This window comes from Pavona decussata, unplaced genomic scaffold (genome assembly GCF_977016875.1).
Source record: "Pavona decussata unplaced genomic scaffold, jaPavDecu1.1 SCAFFOLD_98, whole genome shotgun sequence".
Taxonomy (NCBI): domain Eukaryota; kingdom Metazoa; phylum Cnidaria; class Anthozoa; order Scleractinia; family Agariciidae; genus Pavona; species Pavona decussata.
In genome coordinates, this window is record NW_028145514.1 from 2,853,222 (window position 1) to 2,870,866 (window position 17,645).

Consider the following 17,645-nt stretch of genomic DNA (forward strand, 5'->3'; position numbering starts at 1 on the left):
ATTAGAAATAAAACCAAAACCAATCGTAACTCGCTCGCGCGCGTATCCCGCGCTTGACTCTATTTTCATATATTAGGCCGGATATCTGATTGGTTTAATGGGCTGCTTGTGTCTTGTGATTGGCCAGAGTGACTGCTTTGGTTTCGGTTTGGTTACACTCAAATGATATCCGCTCTATAACCCTCTTACTATCTGATTTTAACTAGCCTGGTAAAAAGAAATCAAGTAATCAAGACGATATAAAATTACAGGCGGTATTACAATTACTACTAACCATGTTGATCTTGTTGTCGTTCATGAGGATTCTAACACACACCAAGAAAGAGAACAACAGTTTGTGTTTTTCAAACAAGCTGCGGCACACGTTTGAGTACAAACTAAACGTAAAGTAGTCGTTGATGTTGTCGATTCGATTTTCCACGTTATCTGAAACGAAACATGGAAAGATTGTTACATTTTCTTATAACATGGGCGGCTTGTGGTTTGATCGGCGAAACTTGCTGTGCAAACTTTTGAAGACTTCAGGTGTGCGACAGAAATGTTTAAAACTATTCGGAATTATTAAGTATACAGGTATTTTGAGACATGAAACTCTTCAAAAACTGTTTAGTACACTTATGAAATGTCTTTTATATGTTTTGTTAATGAAAGAAACGTGATGTCATGCTATTTTGTAAATGTTTGGTACACTTCGAAAATGTTTGATACTCTTCATTGCAGAATTGAGCGATAGACGTTTGTCACAGTGAGCAACACAAGTAAGAGCGATTATTTTGAGTGTCTAAAAGTGTTATTTATTTATTACTTATTTATTGATAGTATTTTAAACAGACTAACCAAACCATACATGCAAAACAGTGTCACAATCAGATAATGAAATGAAAATGATTGTGATCAGGGTAACCTGGGATTAACGTGTCAAATGGCACGAATATTGTAAAAGGCCATTTCCGAGTTGCTGTGAACCTCATTATGACAGCGAGGCTAAGTGAAAAGCTTTTCATATGAAAATCAGTTTTGTTAGCATATGAATGAAAACTAATTTTCATAATAAAAACTTTGCACTTAGCCTTGCTTTCATGATGAAGTTCAAAGCAACTCGGAAATCGCCTATTGTAATACACTTTTGTAGCGAACTCATTGAAGTGAACTAACTTTCGCCAAACAATCAGCTGTTTTACACAGCAGTTACCTGAGGCCTCAGCGTTAGCAATGCTGTTAAGGAAGATACCGATGAACCATTCCAGAGAGTACTGATACATGGGATCTATATTGGCCTGGAAATAAAGAAAACGTTTTACTTTCAATTGCTTTGAATATGGCTTTTTGCTCTGATAACAAGGGCTTCGTCAGCAGAAATGGATAAATTTCTACACGAAATTAATTTAAGAAGAAGTTTATTCATTCCTGCTGATGAAGCCCTTGTGAGAAGAGCGAAACCTTTATAACGTTTTTATTTCTCCTTCAATTTTGCGCTTCCACCGAAGGAAAGGAGGGTGTTCATTCATCGTGAATGGAGTTTGAGCCAAAGAGAAGCGCTTGCTTTCCGTTTAGAAAACGTTTTTTTCTCGGGGGAAATGAAATCTTTTAATTTCAAAAAAATCTTTTTAGTTTATTTGTTTAACTATACGGTAAATCCTGGGTTAGCCTTAAAGGCTTTCATTTGACCGGGCCAGGTTACAAACGTTTTCTGAAGAACAACTGTCCAAAATCTACTCACCAGATCATAAGTACAGAAGAAAAGGATCTGTGTTCTGACAGCCACAGGGATGTACTGACTGCGAGTCTCATCAATATCTTTTTCCGTCTGTTCGGCGACCACCACTTTCGCCTGAAAAAAAGGCAAATACAAAAACATTTTAGGCCCGTGCGTAGCTGTTGTTACAGATATAGCGAGGGAGGACGTATAATCGGATCTACAAGATAAAAAACTAAAGTCTACCTCCAATGCAAGGATAGGATAAGTCACTGGTTCATCGGTGCCAGCGCTTAACTCCCACATTGATGTATCATAAGGCTGAGTTTTGAGTTCAAATTGGGGCACCGCATAAGGTTGCCGAAATCGTAATGTAAATAGTCACATGATAACGCACTGTTTGGTTAAGAGATGTTCCAAGATTTGTTTTGGATGTAGGCGGCAGTGCGAAACGTCGGAAATATTTTAGCCAAATAACAAGTTTTTGACATTAACACCCAACCCAATGTAACTAGAGCGCTTCGTTAGGTTTCTCTATACACTTGAGAGATGATCGAATGTGGGTTAAAGCTACAACGAGACAACACGAGACGAAGCAGGGACTCGCCTTTCCATTCATCTTCCCATCGAAAATCCAACAGGTTAAAATACGACGAAGCCGGTTCTTAGTGTAAAACATACAGGAATCACTGTGTGTTTAGGATTACACCATGTACCTCCCGTTACCTGCCTACTTGCTTCCCCGTGTGATGTAAACGTTGGGCCTCGGCCACACGAGCAATGTGTTTGCTAGCAGAGGCGACGCGATTTTTCGAAAATGCCACATCTCGAGCGCGCAGAAATCGCACGCGACAAGATCGTATTTTGACACGGCGAAAAGTTCAAATTTCTTTAACTTCTCGCGATTAATTTTTCTCAATGTTCCAGCTGTCGTGTTACCACATCAACCCAGAGCGCGGCTACACGTGTGATTTTCGTCTGGTACTGGCGGCGTGACAGCTTTTGAAAACAACGTCGAAAACGTCGCCTGTGAAAGTTAAAAATCGCTTTTGCAGCTACAGCTGTAAAAATGATCAGACACTTCCGTCTGCAGACTGAGGCTGCCTGCAGATTTGATGACAATCTTCGTATTTACCTTGATTTCCATGGACTTTGCCTTGGATTGCTCCAGTGTCTGAATCAAATCTATGTCATCCACAGGGCTTCCTTCTGAGGCCGACAGCTTGTGAAGAATCTTGTCTTCAATCTCTTTCAGCTCTTGTTTCATTTTAGCATTGCTGACGATCAACTGATTTTTCGCTTCCTCCAAATCGGGCCTCTCTTCAGCAACAACTAAAGCTAACAACTGGTCTTCAAGACCGCTGCAACGCGAAAAAATATCTCACTTTAGACATTGTGTTTTGTTAAGACAATATCAGAGGGAGCCTCAGACATCTCCATCTTACTTTGCCTTAGCATCATCTGTGTTTATTTTCAAATATGGACACGTGCAAAATTTGTCAAGAAAATTATTAAGGTGTATTTTATCGTTGTGTGTAGTGCAAAATTGTTGCCCGACTGAGAAGTTGCGACCGACTGAAATTGCAACAAAAGAAAATGCGTTGTTATCGAATGAAAATCACGATGTTTTGTTATAAGAACACACTAATTTCGCCAATTTCATTTTGTCCGTAGTCAAAATTCTACGATTCTAAATATGAGTCTTCGCACGCGAATCAAGTTTGAAAACTCCGGGCCCACTGCCAACAAAGACAACGCGTGCAACAATACAGACTCGTAACATGCTTGTTATCATTTCTTTCATAACCAAGTTCTTTTTTGTTAAACTTAACAAAACGAGACATGTTTTGATAACATAAAGACATGTTCGTCTTGTTTTTAACGGACGAACAATGTCTTGCTACCAGATTCGAGTAACCTTCGGAGGCGATCGGGTCGCCCTAAATAATTTAGGACTTTATAGCTCAGTGCACCTACCCTGGTGAGAGAGTGAAGTTCACAATGGTAACCTTTGTAGACACCTCTGGAGTGTAGTGAGGATTGGGTAGCTTTGTGGTGATGTAAAACTTGAAGTCATCATGGTACGGAATAATGGCGTCTCCGAGTTTGATAACAGTGCTGCCTGATTGCTTAAAAGTCTACGAAAAAAATAAAGTTTTATTAGTTTTCTATTTTCTAATTTTCTCTCGGTTTTATATGATTAAGATTTAATATAATTGAGTTACATAGTGCTTCACGCCGTACCATTGTAATTTTCTAAGTAAACTTTTAATTTTTTTTTTTCAACTCTTTGACATCTCATTTGAAGCAAGTTGCAATGGTAGCGCAGCCGGCACTGTTTACTACATAAGGCAACTTCACGTCAGTAAAAACCACGATGAACGACGATTCAAAGAACCATAACAACCGACATCGGCGCATATACTTATTGCTACACAGTTTAACAGCCTCGTAAGTAGCTGTTAGGTTACAAGGCTGAGTCACATCTAAATTAGCTACTGGTAAGCCACGCTACCATTTGGGATTTTTAAGAAGTTTATGTTCATGTTCAGTTTGTTTAAAGATTTATTTGATGTTTTTTTGAGCCCCACAAGCTTCTTGTATAAATAAATTTCCTTTACTTCACTTTACTACTGCTAATTGAAAACGAGCAAAACGAGATTAATTGTTTTTGTCGACAGAAAAATATACAAGTGCACGAAAAAAATGAAAGCAAAACATATTCTTTCCGATAATACGCCATCAGGCTCAATTTTAGCATCGCTCTCATGTTCTAATAATCGAAAATGAGGAGCTATTTAGGTTCTGGGGTTTGCAATAAACACAAGAAATATCTCCTGACAGACGTTATTCCAATAAATGTTAATGGGCACGTTTTTGACCCAGTCACTATTGGTGTGAATCTTTTACTGTTGTGATCCCTTAAATGGGGTGACCTTTCTTTCTTTACCAAAATCTAACCTTAAAATTGTTTGCCGCTGCGTGTTCGCAATGGCAATTTTTTTTACACAATGTTAATATTCCTTTACTAACTTGTTTGAGTAAGATAGGCTCCAAAGCCGGGTCCAGCTCCTCTCCAACATTCTCCAGCAAGCACGGTTTGCCAAAACGTACAGCGTTCTCCAAACTTCGCAGGAAATCTCTGTCACTGAGTTTGATTACATCAAGGCCCGCGTCTTTTTCCTGACATAGTAAAAAGTCATTAGCGAAGATCGAACGCCATATTGCATTTGTCCAGCAAGAGCTGGAGAGAACACTTGTTATGGGGCTATAATCAATTTTCTCCCTGCATCATCAACGCTAAGGAAGGTTACTGAGAATAAACAAAAGTGATCTTCATTAACTCTGCTAGCAAGAAAAATGCATGGAAACGTTTGTTTCTCACTTGGAAAAAGGCCAGGATCTTTTAACATAGCATGGCGTTTAGACGCTACCAACTTAAAAGGACTTTTGCAAGGGAGCTGGATATCACTTACCAGGCTCTTTGTCCATTTATTAGCTTGTCCCTGAGGGTCAATAAACAGCGGCCACCTCTGAGAATACTGCACAATAACACCATTCTCCACGGACAGTGTGTCACGAGGCAAACCAGCAATTTGCCAGTTACGAATCTTGACAGGATCACCAAGTATGGACACAAGATTGCAGTTGTCCGTGTGAGGGATTTCCAGACCACGCAACTCTCGTAACCATTCTTCGATCAAAGACACGCGGTATTCTCCCTGGGGATAACATGGATACATTTTTGACATGAATAAAAGAAAGACTTTTTATTAAGCGTTACCATGCAGTGGATTCTGTATAATCGGTCAAGGTTATACAAAACGATGACGTTAGCGGGTTTTTTTTGCAACTGGCCCCAGGCTCCGAACTGAGAAACAAAGCGCACGATTCTTCGTGCGTTCTTCCCCAAAGTACGGCGTCTGCACACTGGCTAAAAGTATCACTTTTTTATAATTTTTTTAAAGCCGTTTAAAGGACGGGTGCATCCTTAAACAATAGGTATTTTGCGCCGTTCATGACTATGCGGGAAAGCAGATCTTAGCAAGGCCTATTGGAATCCAAAAAGAAAATTGGGGATAACCACGCATTTTTTAGAGATATCAAGCAAGAGTTATTCTAAAAAGCTTGAAAATAAATAACATTAATGGCATTTTTTCCATATTGAAGCTTCTCCATGAGAACCATTAAAGAACATCGTTCTTTGTGCTTAGGTTTAAAGAGAAAAAGGATCATAAATTTTGACAGGAAGAGCAAGTGCAAATAAAAAAAAAATGTTTTATTTAATTTACAAACAAAAATGCAAATCATCACGCCGGCAGAAAAAAACGTGATTCCAATAACTAGCAGCATTCATTCCTTTCACTATATTTAAGCCAAACATCGAACCTTCCCGACGTTTCTGTTTGCTTTACAAATTTACTCAATAAACATAAAAAAAATAAAAAAACTACGCAAAGCACACAAAATTTAATTACCAATGTAAGGTTGAAAGGATGGAAACTTTTGATTTCTACAAGGAAGACATATGTAGACATTTGGATGGCTTTGTGTAAATACAACCGTCAAAAAAGTTTAACTGTCTTTTCCTCGAGAGGAAATATCTTGTTCAATTTGAACAGACACGTTACGCGCACGTGTGAAGAGGGCAAAGTACACTATTAATGAATAAGTGAATCATCATCGCAGTTATACAGCTATTTCAGTTAACGTTGTCGGTTCAAAGCATAAAGCTAAAAGACAAGACCGAAAGTTTACGTGGGATTTTTATGAATAAATTAATCAAAATCAGTCATGCCTGGAGAAAACAATAGGTTGTAATTAGCAGTACAATGACCTGCACGTGCAGGAATGATTTTGATGAAATTATTCATAAAAAATAATCCCACAAAACATCGCGGTCTTGTCTTTTAGCTTGATTTTAATCCGACAACGTTAATTGAAATAGCTGTATGCACAACAAAGAAAGCCTGAAAAACATCAGGCTTGAACGGGATTCGAACCCACGACCTCTGCGATGCCGGTACACTGCTCCACAAATTCAAATTCACGTATTCTCATAATCACTCCTTCCTAATTGAAAAGGTTAATAAGTTATTTTCTCGAAACAGTTCTGTTCATGCCTACAATACAAGTAAAGCCCATGCTTATAACTAACTCTTCAGTAAAACAATTGCAAAACAATTTTCCGTAGCCTATCAAGGACCGAACTATACATACTAAGATAATAAATACAAATGTACAATTAAAACTGAAGAGCATTTGTTTTAGTTCTCACAGCAAATGATTTTCCCCACAAAACACTGCTCAAACCACGCTTTCTAATACATGTCTAAAAAAATTTACATTCACATAAGACCTCTCCTTGGCAGTTAAGTTTGATTCAATGCGTGGGCTAAAAACACAGCCTTGTTAAAAGAACACAACTGATAAGTTACATCCACTATCACGGCCCCTGTAATGTAAATGAATCAATTTATTTCTGGGGTTAAATTTAAAATCCTTTAAAGCGCAAACCCTTGCACAATACTTTCAAGTAAAACTTTGTTTTTAATATTTGTAAAGTGGGATCTGGATCTGTTCTCAGTTTTGAAATTACGTCGTCGATTCAATGACTCTGAAGGCATCTCTCCCACTCTCTTGTGCGCTGGTAGGTGCCGTTTCCAGGTTTATCCTTCGCCACCGTAGAATCCTCTCGAACGCTCTTCGAAAGTTCGGTAAACGCCACGCGTAGAGGAATGGATTAAACGCTGAGGAACACAACACAAAGATGAATTGAAGATCCCTCAGAACATGGATTGTGTAACAACTACAGGACGAGCAAAGATTCATGATGTAAATCATAACACAGGATGGCGTGTAACAGCATAAAAATAACCCCAACATCACCACAAATGCCTGCGTGATGTTCTTCTCGACAGCAGCCGCTCTAAGCCTTGCTTTGTTCTCCTCTGTTTGCGAGCTGTGTCGCAACCTTTCCCATTCCAAAACCTGCGCTCTCACGCCACGCAAAACTCGAGCGTATGTGAAAAGGAAAATTAGAAAAGTCAACGCTACAGCCGTGTTTGCGAACACAAACGCATACTGCAAATATCCAACCTTGAAGTAAACAAAAGGAAGTGTGCACGACACAAACCAAATGAGTCCTGCGACAACATTGGCTCGTTGAGTGCTGAGTCGTGCTCTGTACTGCAGAGGATAGCTTATCGCAGTAAAGCGATCCGCGGTCAAAGCAGCAAGGTTTAAAACTGACGCAGTGCAGGATATGAAGTAGGACATGTGGATCAACCAAATGAGTTTACTGACAGACAGAGAAAGTCCTTCGCGAAAATGAATCAACACCGAAATTGGCTCTACCACCACGCCGACGATCAGGTCTGAAACGGCGAGATTCACAACGAAGAAGGTAAAGGGCGTCTTGAGGCGTTTATATGGATCTTTGAAGACGGCGAGGCAAACTAAAAAGTTCCCAGGGATGGTCACCAGGGCAAGAAGCAGAGAAAGAATGGCTGTTGTGAAGGAAAGCGGTGTTGGAGCGGGGACCCCAGCACATGAATTTTCGATTGAAGCCATGGTTCAGCAACTCCAGCTAACATCAGTTTGCTTGAGTTTAGCCTTCTGGCTACAAACTCAGGTCCGTTATCAATCGATTATCAAAACTTGAGTTAAAACCAATTGCATGATGTTCCGTGTCAAAGTGGTACTGTTGTGCTGCAATTGCTATTCAGAAGCAGCTCTTGTTTTAAATCAAATACCACTGGCTTTAGGCAAGAATTAGCGCAAATTGGATTCGCCTGCCAGGGAAACACACTGACATGTACAGCTGTTTAAATGGAGTACTGAATCAATTCGTGAATATAGCACGAGACTTTGACACTTCTGTGACGATTCAGAGGTTCGAACCTCAGTACCCGATAAGGTTCGTTCCTAACCCCAAGACAACGCACCGACCGGTAGCTTGACAGTTTCCATTTACGAGCTGGGAATTTTACAGCGCCTCGGGACACACCAGCTCACCTGCTGTCACAACTTTAATCAACCGCTCATTCAGCGCTGTCAATTGCTTTTTTTCTGCCGCAAATAAATTGCTGACAAAATCAGTTATTTGCAGCATTTATTTGCCTTTTCACTTCGTCGGAAATGGAACGTTAATTGAAAACCCGGATATAATTTTAACCTCGTTTCTAGGATACAGGGGATACACCAAAATACTCACTTAGGCGGGGAAGCTAGGAAAAGGAAAACGAAACAATTACAAGTAATCCTTTCTTTGAAGGAACATCTTTGTTTTTTCGAATTTTAATCTTGCGGTGACATCCGGTAAAGGAACTAGTTTTAGGATTGATTGGCAACGAATACTACCAACACTAAACAACGAAGGGCTCATGTAATAACTACAAACTACCGCAATATAAATATTATGACTTCGTTCATTTGTGAGATTTCGCGCCGAGAGTTTCTTATAAACTTCAGTTGAATAGCAAAAGTTGTATCTAAAAGTAGAGTTGGATGATTTTATAAGATTTCGGTGTAGTACAAATAAACATAATTTGTATATGCAGTATAATTTCACGTAGAAGAAGTGAATTATGGCAGTTTTGTTGAACGCGACAAATTACAGTTTAAAATTGCGAGTAATTTCCTGACAAGCTGAAGAGCATTTGTTTTAGTTCTCACAGCAAATCCACAAAAACAAGAGATTAGGTGTCAGTGTTCTGTGTAATAGATAAAAAGCGTGAAATCCATATCAGTATTTTTGTATGAAACAGCATAGCTAAAAATATATTTCAATACAGTTTTCGTTTGAATGGTCTTACTTTAGGCTACATTCACCAACACAAAAGATAGGGAACGAAAGCTATCACCGTAGTAATAAGCAATACAACTTACACGTGATTGATTATGAGAAAGCAATACGACAGCCATTAAAATTGGATCAACATAATTCAGAAAAGCACATAATCTCTGATTTTTATCGCAGACGATCTAGCAAAACGTAAAAAAAGATAGGGAACTCAGATCAAAGGAAGAGGTTATTTGCAAGGTGCGATTAACGGATTAACACTGAGGAAGTCGAGAAAAGCTTGTAAAACGAAAGTAATCCAGTGGTATTAACATTTGCTTACGAAAAATATCTTGGATTTAGTTGGAAAGCACGCTCTGCTTCGCTTTCAAAATTCTCGATCTCATCTCCGTTAGAATCGAAACCATTTGCTTTGATTAATTTTGCAAATGTCCTTGAAGCACTTTATCATTCGTTCTGTTTACATTTCTCATGAAAGTGCTGTACGTGGTCGCCGATAAGTATTATTACTTACCACTGAAAAAAAAAAACTGCTTTGAACGTGCAGAAAGTTGAAATAATGACATGTGATGACGCTAGAAGTGTTTAAATGAGAGGACGCGTCGCATTTTACCATTCAAGTCACGTTGCTGAAAGCGAATGTGACAACAACCGAAAACTAAGCCAAAATGCGGGTCGTTAAAATTCTATATGATTGAAAAAAATAAAAATAAAAAAAATCGAAATCATTATTACGTTATTCCTGCATGTTGGAAAACAATTTCTGGGAAGCGATAACTTGCGTAAGAAAAAAAATTCTAGAGCACAATTTTCAAACAACTGCTTGAGTCAGCTATATTAAAACTTTTTATCATTAAACGGTCGTCACAGTGATATTATAAAATCACCAGTTGCAAAGATCGAAATCATTAAAAGGTTTTATTAAAATACAATGTAATACGTGGTGTAATTGATGACAAACCAAATTCAAAGGGCAGTATGACCAAGACTTACACTTGACTGTAGTTTGTTTACTCGCCTCTTTAAAAGTCAATTCACGACTTGAAAAATATGAAAAATAACACTATTCTCAATTCAAAAAGTTAATGACTCAAACTTAATTTAGGGTCATAAAATACTCAGTGACAAAAACGACAGCACAAATTCTGATTAAAACTTATGATTAATAATTCTTTGGTAACGTGTCAAACTGAAAAAGCAATCACTAGAAAATATTTCTCGCATCCCGGAGGTTAAGAATTTTTTTCTTTTTTTTTTCGCTTGCGCTCCTTAGCTGACGGCTCCACGGCGGGGCGAAAGTACAATCTTTGTTACCAGGGTATTTTAATAGAGTAAAACCGTACAACGAGCTTTACAACATTTGTTTTATGATAATGTTGGAAGTGCGGGCAAACGTTTAACAGCACTCTAACATTCATCCAACAACAAAATGCTGATCAAACATCATCTTACATGGGGTGCTTAACGTTGGAACATTGGTGAACCAATAAATGTTTCACAACAATAGAGAGACTTAGAATTTAATTTATGGTAAACGACAGAAATGATCACGTGACCATGTTTATCCTTCATTTGCCGCTCGCTGTTTTCAGTTTCTCAGTAAAATTGAGTAGCTTTGTGGTAACATAAACCATTCTCATCGATGTACTCATTTCTTCAAGAAAACATAAACGCGAATCTAACGTTTGCTTTTGCCGTAGGCGTGATTCTAAATCTCTCTGAAGTTAAAACGCTAAGCCGCGGTTTAAGTTTGAGTTTTACGCATAAGCCGTATTTGATTTCAAAGCGGAATGGAAATTTTGTTTGCATGTTTAATTTGCCGAGAGGTTCGAAGCTTGTAATGAAAGAAAAATCGATGACTAGCCGGGTTTTATGGTCGATTACAACTTACGAAATTATGAAAAAAAAAATTCATCTCCCGCTAAAATGTTTAAGAACTCCAACTTAATAAATATTGTTAGTATTTTTAAGTAACCTCTGCAGAGTTGTTACTTCTCCTTTTAAATTACAAGGTTCATGATGCTTCAAAAACCAATTTAAATGCCATGTGATGTAACCTCATTTTCGATTCTGAGTTTTGAGATGAAATTCGAAAGTGTGGCCATTCAAATGAAACCTTGTTTTGCGTAGTAGTTTTCTGTGGTGATGTTTAGTATGCAGTACTATAGGTGGTTCGAACTTTTGGGGCGAAACTCTCACGTTTGACAATTCAAATCAAAACTGAACACTACTTTCCTGTGGAACTTTTTGCTATGCTGTTAAAGGTGGTTGTCGGCTTTTGCGACTGTGAATGAAATTCCAAATCGTGACACTACAGTCAACTCCCTTTATTGCGGACACCCATGGGACTGCGAATTAGTGTCCTTAATAGCGAGAGTCCGTAATAGAGGGCATTTATTTCAGTGAAAGGTTTGTAATTTAGTTTTGCCGGGGATGTAGCTGCTGTCCGTAATAGCGAGGTGTCCGCATGGTGAGAGTTGACTGTACTAAGAAGTAATTTCCTGTGGTATACTGTCTATCATTCTAAACAAGGTGTCGAGTTCTGATTTCAAATCTGTTGCTGAAGTCCTCAGGTGTTACCATTTAAACAAAAGCTGCAAATCACTTCTTTTATGGAATAGAACTAGTTTACAAAACAATAATTTATTTACTTTTTATTTTGACATTACGTACCAGTGAAACAGAAAGGACGACTTAAATACGTCTTTAAACTTACCGTGAAGGTGCCAAGGTAAGCAATGACTCCCGAAGAAATCATGACGTCACCAACGATATTGACAATCTGTCCATCAAACATGAGCACTGATTCATGCCAGCGGATTTTCTCGTCACTAAGACCTCCAATCAGCTGCACGAGGAAAGGTAGGTGAAAAACACATTGTTAGTCTTCAACAGTACGAAAATGTACTTACCGCCGGGAGAAAAGTGCACTGCTTTAAGTTTTAATGGAGTGCTTATCAAAGTTCAGAACAGCTTCTGTGGCTGACGGGTTTAAGGTATTTTTAATTCGCTCCAGAGTCAATTCTCCGACCACTTTCGGCGTTCTTCAGCAATGCCGACAGTCTTAAGCACCCTTTAATCACTTTGCGAAAACAGATAGTACAGCGAGACTTTTTGTTAATTTTAAATGAAATTCTCTCGTATGAAATTACAGAGTATCATTGTACTTTAATTGTTGGTAACACTGTTAGACCGGGTAAAATTGTAAAGGGGTAGGGTGTTAGCATATGCCACAAAGAATTTTGAAAGGTAGAACGTCTTCCCAAATAATCTAGAATACACAGAACATAAATCAAAAGGAAAGCGACTTGTATAAAATGTAAGTCGACATTTTGTGACGATCACAAGCTTCGTTACACTGACCTTTTCAGCTCTGCCAAGCCTAGCCGAGCATTGTTCAGTCTTAAATTCCAGTTCTTGTTTCTTAGAGATGCACTCCTCGTACTTGGCCTGAAGTGACGCGATTCCTTCTTCAACCTCGGCTAACCGAGCTTTGGCCTCCGCTAAAACTCGCTGCGTTTCTTGTAGTTCCTCCGTGGCTTGTTTAAGGGCAGCCTACGAGCAAACAATATGCAAAATAAAACGTCAAACATTTTCCTTTCAAACCTAGCCTACCACGCGGTCCTTTTAAGGGAGTCGTGTCACCCTACACGACTCCCCTAACACAAATGCGTGGGGGCTATTTCAAGCCTGATAGTTCCTTTTGCGGATGCCCATTTAAACGAAAGCTAACAAGCACTGAGTAACTTCCTGGGGTAATGTTTATTACGCTGCGCATAAAATCCTTATATCTCAAGGAGCTATATTGTTGCTTATTCATGATATGATACAAAGTTGGATTAAATTCTAAGAATGTTCCAGTTGTTGTTTATTTTGTTTTATGCAAGAGAACATTATAGCGTCTGAACACGTTCACAGCTCAATCTTTAAAATACAAAAGTTACTAACAACAAAATGAACAAACAAGGAGAAAAACAAAAAAAATCACGACTGATTTTAGCTCTACCTCGCTCGCGTTCCCCTGTAGCAAAGCAGTGTATTCAGTTATTCCAAGCACACTGGTACACTGGGAACAGACTATCCATCATCAACGTGGGAATACTTACCAGCAAATTTTCGGAGCTGACATTGATAAGCTAATAATGATAATTGAAGGTCGATATTTACCCGTTTAGGAGCCACTGCTTTAGCCACAAAGTGATATTTGTGCATGGCTCTCACCCACTGACAAATGGATGTACAAGCTTTGGACACCTGCAAGAAACAAAGTACAAATATGTTTAACACTATCGGAATATAAACTCAGTTTTTGTAAAATGATCGCCATGGTTTTTTTGCTTGGCTAGGTTTGTCAAAAAATAAAAAATAAAAGAAACGTCATGTGATAAAAAAATAACAACAAACAATAGATCAGCAGGGATTTGCTAAAGCAAAGGCATAGAAAAAAGCAAGAAAGATTTATTGCTCGACGTTTCGGGGTCATCGTGACTCCATTATCAAGAGACTCGTTAAAAAGCATGCAAATAAGGAAAGGTAACATCGTAAAATAATGTTGAGGAAATATCACAAATATGCAATTATGGAAAGTTTGGATGTTTTGGGTTTAAATGATCAAAAATTATGGATCGTACAAATTTGACAGATTTGTATCAGAAAAGTGACTGCATCGGCTATTTTTTTTTTTACCAAAAAGTTGATATGTTCTCTTCACATTCCAGGCTTATAGGGAAAAAAATGGCTGGCTACGCCCCTGTAAACAAAAGAATGAGCTGCTCTTTCAAATGCTAATATGCCGGCGCTATGATAAGGGTGTATTAACACATTTTTTCTTGTTATCCGAAAATTACAAAGAGAATAATATTCCGGGATCATCTACTGGCTCAAAGAAAATAGGAGACGTTTGCGCGCAAGCTAGGCATCATCAACTTTTTCAGTTACTTTATCCCGAATAGACTACATTTGCGGTCTCTTCGCTGTCTGAGGTAGACAATGTTGCAACGCCAAGCTATTTGGAGTTGTATATTTACTCTTCTTCCTTCGTTGTGAACCAAGAGAAATATTGCTGAAGATAGTCTCTGAACACACTAAACCCTAAATCTACATTTAACGTAAGCTGTAGTCGATGAAGACTTACCTTGGCGATTGCAGCCGGTTGGAAATCTTCGTTTTCAATGTAGGGTTGGATTTTCTGAATCACTGAGTCAGGAATATTGTCCTAAAATGCCACAAAGATAGAGAATAATTAATTATTTATTCTGCTGCAAGTTTTAAAGTCCATGGAAGGAAAGAGGGAAGTTTTACCTTGTCAAACTTGAAAAGACTTTCAAGGAACCTTCCAGGATCTTGGAGCAAAGCTTTACCAGGTTCCCAGTAGTCATCCACCTTTGTGCCCACCTGCACGAAATGTCCACGAAAAATATTGCTTAATTTAAACTGTGCAAATTATCCCAAAAGCAGCTGAATCATTAGAGAACCACAACTGTACGACAACGCAAGCAAAACACAAGTGATCAACGGACGGACAATAGGGTGATCAGTGCAGAGCCCATTAACCCTTTTAGCCCAAAAGGAACCAGCATTAAAATTCTCCTTATAGTACCACTGCTTTATCAAACACGCAAGTCGTGAGAATAAAGAAAATGATCACCAAAGATAAAATTAATTGATGTTAAAACAAATTCTCCCAGCTAAAACCATAAAAATACTGGATAACAGTGACGAGAATACACATGCCGACATTGAAGCTTGAAAGGTATACGTTATGGAGGCAAAGGTAAGCTACAGGGCGAGCAGAGGACTTTATACCACTCACAGGCTGCTGAGAGCTTACACCTAACTGACAGGCTGGAAAGGAGAGCGGGTGATAAAAGCGCTAAGTTCTTGTGTCATCTCTTTTACCTTCTCTCCGGCCACCTTCTTTGCCTTGACGCCTTTCATGATACTGACAGCTTCAATCACAAGCTTCACTCCTGGAGGGGGGCGCTGAAGGGCTCGAACCTGTTACCAAGGCAATCGTTACGTTATTCATGCGCAGTTGACTGTTCGCTATTACAGTCATATCTTGGGTGTTCTGTGGTTCTTACAAATCCTACTGTGCTCATGTTCATGTTTATTATGCTTTGAGTGATTACTATAATGAAACTACTAAGCAGAACATCCTTGTGGTTCAGTCTATTTTTTTTATTTTTATTATTATTATTATAATTTTTTTTTTTGCAGTTTATTTGGTTCTAGCATTTGGGTCCGTGAATGAAATCTTTCACTGTGACCGTACAAGTAACAAGCGGTCAAGAAGAAATTTTCAATGATGAAATTCACCGTAGAAATTTTAAACTTGTGCTCTTTGAAATCCACTATTCCTTACCTCAACAACATCCGTCTTGTTCAAGGACTTGAGACTCGCCAAGGCAGCTTCCTGTAGACAAATTAGCACCATTAAGCTCTACAACTTCCTAGCAAGGTGATCTGACATTTAATTACTCCGACTGGATACAGCGTACACTATAGTCGACTTACGCCATGTTTTATAAGGGCATAAATCCGAGAAACCATTTTTAAGAAGTGTTTGTATAATTGCCTCAAGTTAAAGGTCAACGAAGACTCAGAAATGGTTTCGAAATCCATTGAAACTATTTAAAAAAATTTAGCAAAATATGACAAGGTGAAGACACTAGGTTTTTAATGCGGGCCACGGCCTTTTTAATAGTGGAATACACGATTTTGACTTCTTTTACTGATTACAACCACAAATTCATTGCCGTACCAGTGCTGGCAGAGCCTCGTCCAAATCCCTCTGCGCGTCATCAGCGATGGCCTGGGTCTCGGCGGCTTTCTTGGCGGCCTCCTCCTCCTCTCGTTGTACAACAACTTTTGTCTCATTGGCAACCACCTAATAAACACGGCCACAAGATCTTTACGATACAATACTATTTAAGGTTGTTCCCTGAAATTTTAGAATCGCACTAATGAAGAAAGTGTGCGCGTTTTCAAAGCGAAACGGAAGTTTTTCCTATTTTTATGACGTCAGCATGAACAATAAACCAAAATTGCAGGGTGTAACAGTATATTCAAAAGCGTTCCCGCCCTTCGGTCAAATTTTTAAACGTTTGCAAAGTTCAAGTTGTAAATACCAAACATTATATATCCTTTTTAGGAAAAAACGTCAGAGCACTCTAATAGCCAAACATGACAAATTAAGTGATGTTGGAAAACCCATCTGATATGACATAAAAGTTGGATATGCTTAGTTAGAAGGTAGTGTAACCAGCGACCCTTCGTTGCTCAAGAAAATATGGATAAACTAGAGAGAGGAAAAAGATGTGTCCCTACCGAGTCCACTTTGATTTTCTCCATGGTCTCTACAGTTTCTTCGGCTGCTTGAGCTAACAAAGGCTGCATGCTCTCTAGTTCCTCTTGCAACTTTTCCACTTCATCTGCTGTGCTTAGCAACTGTGAAATGAAAGCAGAGATAACAGAAGAGATGAGAAGATCATTTTTATCAGCAAGACATTCGAGAGGCTTATACAGCATGGTAACGTTTCTATATGCACAGTTGTTCCAGCAAAATGCTTTCCGTGAAAGGTGTGAACTACTGACAAAACACTAGTGACATTAATGAGTGAATCATGAGATATGAAACAAATTTTATGACCTAAAAATACAGAAAATGAATTGGAAAATATTTGGCAAAAATGTTTTTTTGTTTGTTTGTATGTCTTTCTCATTTCTGGAAAGTTCATTTGGGTATAGAGTATGGTATTGAGTATATATTTCCTCCAGCAATCGGCACACCAAGTGCTGATAAATGAGGGTTTTTTTGATCTAAATCATAACTTTGGAAGACTCATATTATTGTTTCTAATCTTGTTCAGTACCACTAAGGGAACACTACAAGTAACGAGTACTGTCCATCAATGTTTTTGAAATGCAACGGGACCCAACGGGATAAAATTTTATTAATTTTTATAATGAAAAGAATGCTGCTGACCTTGTCTAAGCCAACTTTTGTCCTGTTTCTTGCTGTAGAAAGCTCCGTTTTCTTCAAACCGAACAACTTTCGGAAGGTTCCTAGAAGTTCCAAGTAGCTAAAGAAAACAAATGTAACCAATCAAAAGTCATCCAATGAATACAACCAATAAGTGGGCA

At 38.6% G+C, this 17,645-nt stretch overlaps 2 protein-coding genes across 3 annotated transcripts in view; both read right to left on the reverse strand.

Annotated features, from left to right (window-relative positions):
- Positions 1–17,645, reverse strand: part of LOC146472678 (dynein axonemal heavy chain 1-like) — a 74,385-nt gene that overhangs the window by 9,415 nt on the left and 47,325 nt on the right. For both annotated transcript variants that reach the window (XM_085119417.1, XM_085119416.1), the window contains 17 exons: positions 17,488–17,584; positions 16,830–16,949; positions 16,264–16,389; positions 15,865–15,915; positions 15,399–15,497; positions 14,802–14,894; positions 14,635–14,715; positions 13,668–13,754; positions 12,864–13,055; positions 12,217–12,348; positions 5,173–5,418; positions 4,730–4,879; positions 3,674–3,834; positions 2,832–3,057; positions 1,721–1,831; positions 1,193–1,277; positions 275–426 (listed from right to left, as the gene is read on the reverse strand). In XM_085119417.1, the coding sequence (XP_084975543.1) occupies positions 275–426; positions 1,193–1,277; positions 1,721–1,831; positions 2,832–3,057; positions 3,674–3,834; positions 4,730–4,879; positions 5,173–5,418; positions 12,217–12,348; positions 12,864–13,055; positions 13,668–13,754; positions 14,635–14,715; positions 14,802–14,894; positions 15,399–15,497; positions 15,865–15,915; positions 16,264–16,389; positions 16,830–16,949; positions 17,488–17,584 (2,209 nt within the window). The remainder of the gene's footprint in view (positions 1–274; positions 427–1,192; positions 1,278–1,720; positions 1,832–2,831; positions 3,058–3,673; positions 3,835–4,729; positions 4,880–5,172; positions 5,419–12,216; positions 12,349–12,863; positions 13,056–13,667; positions 13,755–14,634; positions 14,716–14,801; positions 14,895–15,398; positions 15,498–15,864; positions 15,916–16,263; positions 16,390–16,829; positions 16,950–17,487; positions 17,585–17,645) is intronic.
- Positions 5,996–9,369, reverse strand: LOC146472679 (adrenocorticotropic hormone receptor-like). Its single transcript, XM_085119418.1, has one exon. The coding sequence runs from the start codon at positions 8,267–8,269 to the stop codon at positions 7,292–7,294; it is 978 nt and encodes a 325-aa protein (XP_084975544.1). The 5' UTR covers positions 8,270–9,369; the 3' UTR covers positions 5,996–7,291.

What these genes read in the sequence shown, in the direction of transcription:
- LOC146472679 (XM_085119418.1), bottom strand. Translation starts at nt 8,269, where the DNA reads ATGGCTTCAATCGAAAATTCATGTGCTGGGGTCCCCGCTCCAACACCG.